The 6,526-nt window shown below is 48.8% G+C and overlaps 1 protein-coding gene across 1 annotated transcript; it reads right to left on the bottom strand.

Annotated features, from left to right (window-relative positions):
- Positions 1-206: 206 nt before the first annotated feature.
- Positions 207-5,832, bottom strand: VSX1 (visual system homeobox 1). The gene is made up of 5 exons (XM_021700733.1): positions 5,409-5,832; positions 3,451-3,529; positions 2,900-3,023; positions 1,715-1,895; positions 207-493 (listed from the first exon to the last, which is right to left on the bottom strand). Exons 1-5 carry the CDS (start codon positions 5,830-5,832, stop codon positions 207-209), a joined length of 1,095 nt encoding a protein of 364 aa, XP_021556408.1.
- Positions 5,833-6,526: the final 694 nt, after the last annotated feature.

The following is a 6,526-nucleotide window of genomic DNA, read 5'->3' as shown; positions in this document are numbered from 1 at the left end:
CCTTTAAGGAATGGTTTCCATTCAATGGGATTTTCCCTAAATCATCCCTTTGTCTTCTTAAAGCAAGTGGCTTTGCATTGTATCCTGACACTGGAAGAAGAAAATCCAGCTGAGAGTACTGGTTTTAGACAACTTTTGTCTTGTGGAAAATGCCATGAGGGATGAGCACATTGCCCAGCCTTTGAGGGTTGGACCTGTGGGCCTCATCAGGCTCCCACCTTTCCTGGCTGGAGCCCCTCCAGCCCCGAGGAGTCTGAGCATCCTCGGGCATTGGCACCCTGGTGTGTTTTCTTGGTCTCCTGCCGGGCAGAGCTGGAGAGATCAATGGCCACATCTTCCAAGCCGTTCTCAGGGCTGGCTTCATCTGAGCCTCTCTGGGGTCCTGCCTGTCTTGGGCTAGAACCTTCCTGGAGGTGGTCTGAGTCCCAGAGTCCTGCCAGCTTTTCTTCATTTCCTGGTCTCCTTATCATCCCTGTGGATTTTTTATGCATCCCTTGCAAAAAAGGAAAAGAGAAAAAATAAAAATAGATATCTCCAAATTCAGCAGTTTTGTAAATCTCTTCCTTGTCTTTGTTCTTTAAATCCCATTAAAAGTGCCCTCATTAGTGCCTGTCTCTGGGGCCTCTAGGGGAGCCAGGTAGGTAACTACCCCCATGAAGGGTAGAAGTCTGATGTCGGCCTGTGGAGTGCAGCCAGCAAAGGTATCCAAGTGATTTTTTTTTTTAATTTAATTGTTGCCAATGTTTTAAAATCAGGAGATTGCACATTTAAAGCCAGACTTCCAGCTTCTCTGAAAGTAAGAATGTCTGGCAGCACTGGGCCCACTTTCTTATGTGGCCACAGGTCTGCAGATGCTAGTAAGCACCATTGCCCCACACCTGGCTTGCTTGTGGAAGTTCAGAGGGGTGGACTTGGTTCCCTGCCCAAAATTCTCTTTGTTTCTTCAGTCTTTGAGGGCAAAATCAAGGCCATATTTACAATTGTTATCTCTAGTCTCAGCATAGTGAATGATGGGTAGGGGCTAAAAAAGTGTTTGCAAAACAAAAAATCTCCCCACACCAACCTAGAATTCCACACACACACACACACACACACACCTAACTCTAATCTCCTACCCTGCCCTGGGTGTTATCTTGTGACTCATTCCTCCAAGGTGTGATCCCTGCCCATTAGTCTCTGGTAACAGCAAACAGAAAACAACCAGAATGCCCAGCCCCAAAGATTGGACCTCACCCATGTAGACTGTTCTAACACCGAAAGTCTAAGAGACAGAAAAGCAGGTTGTTAATGGCAGAACTAGGACCCAGACCCCGGACCTCCCGGCTCTGGTATGCAGGGGGTTAATCACTTGCAGGTTTCACTGCTTAGCACTGTCCTCATTCCTATTACCATGAGCTCTAAATTGTATGGTTTCCAAACACTGTAATAACACATGACATTTTGGAAACATATTTCACATATTACAAGTAGTTCTACTCTTAGAACCAAAGCCTGATGTGACCTTTCCACACACTGTCTACACAGTTCTGATGAAAAAGAATTCTACTGACCATAGTTCAAGCCTTTGAATTAATTAAAATTGATGTGATATTCTGGGCCCAAATCTGAGTAAATGTACATTGACTGGCTTTGCAAATGGCTGCTCTTCAGGGAACCCTGCCCCTTCCCCCAGCATCTCTGGCCCTCTTGCTGGCTGCAGGGCTCTCTTCCTTACCCAAGAGCCAGGGTGCGCAGGAACCAACCAGGCCACCCTCGGTGGAGTTGAGGACGGAGTCTGGCAGTGGGATGCAGTGTCGCACCATGGCCCCATAAAGCCCGTACTCGGCCATCACGCTGCTGCCACCCCAGCGCTTCTCCCGTTTCCGCCACTTGGCCCTCCGGTTTTGAAACCAGACCTAATGTGAGGCAGGACAGGAAGCAGAAGAGCATACAGGAGGAGACACAGTAAAGAGGATGCTCCTAGGTATCCCTGAGCAGGGGGTTCTAAAAACAGCCAACTAGTCGTTCAAGTCCCAGACCTTACAGGAGCTATGTCTACTATTCACTTAAAGCTCACAGGGACTCATCCTATTGTGAGGATAATGTTCAATCAGTTTCCACTAAGGTTTTCCAGAGAGCCAGGGATGACAAAAATAAAATTAAAGTATTCTTTCCCACATCATGTAAAGAAGTGGACTACTATGTCTCCTGATTTTTCTCATTGATTGGAAACAGTTCATGCTTGCAATGGTCCCTTTTAATATCAGGTTTTTGGTTTGTTGGTGCTATTTCTCCTCGAAAATATTATCTTAATAAAGAAACAATATGGAATATTGATTAGCTGTTAAAGAGTTAATGGCATATCTTCTGACCTGGAGAAATGTCTAAGATGTGTTGTCAAGCAAAGAGGCTAAGAAGTATAACACAATACCTTTTTGTAAAAACAAAGAGCAAAATTCCATGTGTATAAGTATACATATATCTACAGGCACATACATATAAACATATTCAGTGCCAAATATATATGACACAGAGATGGTGTGCAGAAATGTTACAATAGGCTATTTATATTCGTTTCTCTCAGGGAGTGATAGTCAAAGAGATGATTGATAGATAAATGACAGATAGATAGATAGTTATAGATAGATATAACTATATATATAGTTTTTAGTTGTAGCACACATTATTGTGTAATTTTAAGGAATTAATTAATAAAAGGAAAAAATCATTCAGGTTACAGAGGATGTCTTCTTGGAATAAGCATACAGAATGGCTCTAGCATTGTGGTACCTGCAGCTAAGTGAGCCTCAGTTTGTGTGTCAAGGGAAATGTGTTGGGTTGTTTAGAGGTGGCTGTGTGTATATGAGAAAAACATGTTCTCTGTGATGTCTTTGGGAAAGAGAAAGGGGACCCCAGACACCTGTATTCGGTCTTCCGGGAGCTCAGTTTTCACAGCCAGCATTTCCCGGGCATACACATCAGGGTAGTGGGCCTCGCTAAATGCCTTCTCCAACTCTTCCAGCTGGTGGGCAGTGAAAACAGTCCTGTAGGAAGACCCAAAGCACACGCATGAGTCCATGTCCACAGGAGACTGCCAGGCTTCCCAGATGTAGAAGACCCCGTGCCCGCCTTTCCACACCCTAAAAGGCCACCTCATGGTAACTGGATATCCCACCTCTGAATGATTAGCCTCTGGAAAGTCCAGAAGTTTGGTTCAAACAAAACAGAGTTCTTTAGTATATTTTTCCTCCTCAATGAATTCAAGAAGATCTACTTTAAAGATCCACAAAAATGTGTCTTTAAAATGTTACAAAGATTATCCTGCAGCCTCCTGTGAATAGCAGAATTATGTTCTCAAATGGCTACTGTGTGTCAACCAGGAGGCCACAGGGCCTGCCATAATGCAGCCCCATAGATTCTCAGATTCTGTGTCCTGAGTAAAGGGCCAGGGAAGACAGCCTGGTTGTATACCTGTGCCGCCTCTTCTTCCTCTTGCCAGGGGTGGGGGACACTTTCAGTCCACTCCTGACTTCGGGTGGGCTGTCCTCATCTGTTAGCACAGGAGAAAGAGATTTTAAAGGTGAGCACATTACCTTTTATTAAAAAAAAAAACAACAACTGTTTTTAAAGGTGAGCATATTTTTCAGGGCACCTGGGTGGCACAGTCGGTCAAGTCCCCCATTCTTGGTTTCAGCTCAGGTCATGATCTCAGGGTTATGAGACTGAGCCCCAAGTTAGGCTCCACGCTGAACGTGGAGTCTGCTTGAGATTCTCTCTCCTTCATCCCCCACTTGTGTATGCGCGCTCTTGCTCAAATAAATAAATAAATCTTAAAAAAAAAAAAGGCGAGCATATTTTTCACTTTCTCCTCCAGATTCTAATATGAGGACTGAAGTTATGATTCTGCTAGGGTATGTGAGTATTTAATAATACACTTTAGCATTGTTAGCACTTACTATATTCTAGGCACTCTGCTTAGCACTTTCCATGCATTATCGCAGTTATTATTCACAAAATAAAAGAACTCCAAGGTAGCTACTATTATTGTCCTATTTTTACAGATGAGGAAGCTGAGATGCGGGGAGATTAAGTAACTTGCCCAAGATCACACAGGTTGTACTTGGTGAAGATGGGATTCAAACCCCAGACTGTGTGAAACTACTTGGCTGTTAATGGCACTCTCTACCCCCACTTAGCTCCCAGCTCCCAAATTCATCCACTTCCTTCCACCTCTAATCCCTCTTCTTAATCCATACACCAACATTTCTCTAAGCAGGGGCGGGGGCTGAGGTTTGACATCAGAACCCTTGTCAGGACTTCACTCCCTGCCCTGCTATACCAATTCTGAATCTCTGGAAGTGGGGTCCAGGAAACTCACTCTTGACAAAATTTAGCCATATTTTGCCTTTCATTTTATCAGTGTCCACAGAGGAAAGAACTCATCCTATGAAGGCAGTTTCTGGATTTTTAGTGAAATTACTAATAGAAGGGTTTGTTTTATCTTACAGAGAGACTTATGAATAGATTTTTAAAAGCAGAATGAAAGTTTGCTTGCCTGCTGATCTGGCATGTTTACTTTTATTATTTTGTCTTTTATTATCAGTGGATACTCAATGTACGCTTTTTGCCTTGGCTGCCTGGATGCTCAACTCTAGGTTCTACTATATAGTTTCTCTCAGTCCACGTTTTCTTGTATAATTCTCCGTTTTCTTCCACCCACACCCCAGACCTCTCAATTTTTTTGCCTCTGCTCTTGATAGAATTTCATGGCCTCCTTGTCTTTCCCCATATTCCGCCTCAACTTCTTTGAGGAAATAGCTGGGCTCGGAACAAAATGCTGAGCATAGAACAACGAAATTGACGAGGTTACTTCCTTTCTCACGTGTGGGAAGAAGGGAAGGCAGCGCGAGGTGAAAAGCGCGGTACCTAGACTCCCTTTTCAGCACCCCAGAGGCGGACAGTTCCAGGCCTCCAGGCCTCGAGCTCTTCAATCTTTCAATCCAGCAAACCTTTGAGCGCCTGCAGGGTACTGGGTTCTGTGCTGGTGATGAACAAGCACACCCAGGCCTCACTGACCTCTGCCGTTCGCAGAGGCCGAGACTCGCGCCGGGCGCTGGGGAAAAACCCTCAGGAGACCGCTGCTTGGTTGCCTAGACCCCCAGGATAGGTCCAGAACCTGGTGGTGGTGATATCTGCTGTGCTGCGGGACCAAATCCCGGAGAAGAGGCAGGGATTTGGGGAGAGCCAAGGGGCAGGGAGCGAGGCTGCGAGAATACGCCTCCCCCGACGGGGCCACGCTCTGGGGTCCCGACTCCCCTAAGATCCAGGATGCTGGGAATAGGGGCTCAGTGAGGCGATGGTGAGTTTCCCCAGCATGGCCCCAAGCCGGAGGAAACAGGGGCAAGACCCTGATGGCCTGGCCTGATTACCGGACGTCGGGACGCTCTCGCTGCTCTTCTGGCTGCTGAGCTGGGGCGGTGGACGACCTGGGGCTTGCTGGGTAGCAGGTTCAGGCGCTCCGGGTGGCAGGAAAGGCACGTCGGCTAGGAGCAGGCAGGGCGCCCGAGCAGCCACAGGAGGCTGCGCGCCGAAGCCGCAGAGAAGGCCGAGCCCCAGTGGGAGGGCCCCGCGCGCGAGGCAGGAGCCCCCGAGACCCGGACCCGTGCAGGGTGCGGCCGGGGAGGCCTCACAACCAGATTCTGTCCCGGGGCCGGCAGGCGCAGGCACCTCAGCCTCCAGGCCCAGCAGGTCGGTGATGGCGAAGCCGCGGGGGCGCGAGCCACTAGGGGAGCCGCCAGGCACCAGCGCCCTGCTCCTGGAGCGCCCGTCGTAAAGTGCGTCCCGGTAGGTCATTGCTTCTCAGTCGCCGAGGCTTGACCTTCTCTAGGTCACGTTTGCAGAGTGGGCGCAGCTCAGAGGACGCTTTATACTACCCGACCGCCCGTCGGGCGCGGAAGGCCAGGAGGGCTCCAATCAGTGGGGCGCGGACGCGTCATCGCCTCGGACCCCGCGAGATGGGGACGCCACTAGTTTCCCTCCCCTCGGTCGCCGCCCTCCCAGCTGCAGTCCCCTCAATCACCTCCTTGTCTCTCTTCTACAGCTGTCCTCCTGTCCACTCCCCAGCCGATCCCCCCATCCACCGCCCCCCCCCCCCCCCCCCCCCCCCCCCATTCTCAGGGAGAAGAAAGTAGGAAGGGGACGATCCGGCTATCTGCCTGTTCCTCTAAAAGCCGCATATTCAGGCCCCGGTGTGGTCTTCTTTTCTCTAGGTGGAGGTCCCGCTCACAGCTGCCCCAAAGCCTCCTCCCAAGACCCAGTTGCCCATTAAGACCTAGGGCCTCGGGGTACCTGGCTGGCTCAGTCAGAGGAATATGCGACTCTGACTCTCGGGTTGTGAGTTTGAGTCCCACGTAGGGTGTAGAGATTACTTAAATAAATAAAACTTTTAAAAAATATTTTTTAAAAAGACCTAGGACCTCATTCCCAGCCACACTACCACCAATACAACATACGCCAGCCCTCCAACTCCACCGCCAGAGCCTTCCCC

The sequence above is a fragment of the Neomonachus schauinslandi genome, chromosome 10 (genome assembly GCF_002201575.2).
Source record: "Neomonachus schauinslandi chromosome 10, ASM220157v2, whole genome shotgun sequence".
Classification (NCBI taxonomy): domain Eukaryota; kingdom Metazoa; phylum Chordata; class Mammalia; order Carnivora; family Phocidae; genus Neomonachus; species Neomonachus schauinslandi.
This window is presented reverse-complemented; position numbering and strand designations above follow the sequence as displayed.

What these genes read in the sequence shown, in the direction of transcription:
- VSX1 (XM_021700733.1), bottom strand. Translation starts at nt 5,832, where the DNA reads ATGACCTACCGGGACGCACTTTACGACGGGCGCTCCAGGAGCAGGGCG. An exon ending in CGAGAGCGTCCCGACGTCCG is followed by an intron (nt 3,530 to 5,408) that starts GTAATCAGGCCA and finishes CTGTGCTAACAG; the next exon opens with ATGAGGACAGCCCACCCGAA. An exon ending in AGGAAGAAGAGGCGGCACAG is followed by an intron (nt 3,024 to 3,450) that starts GTATACAACCAG and finishes GTCTTCCTACAG; the next exon opens with GACTGTTTTCACTGCCCACC.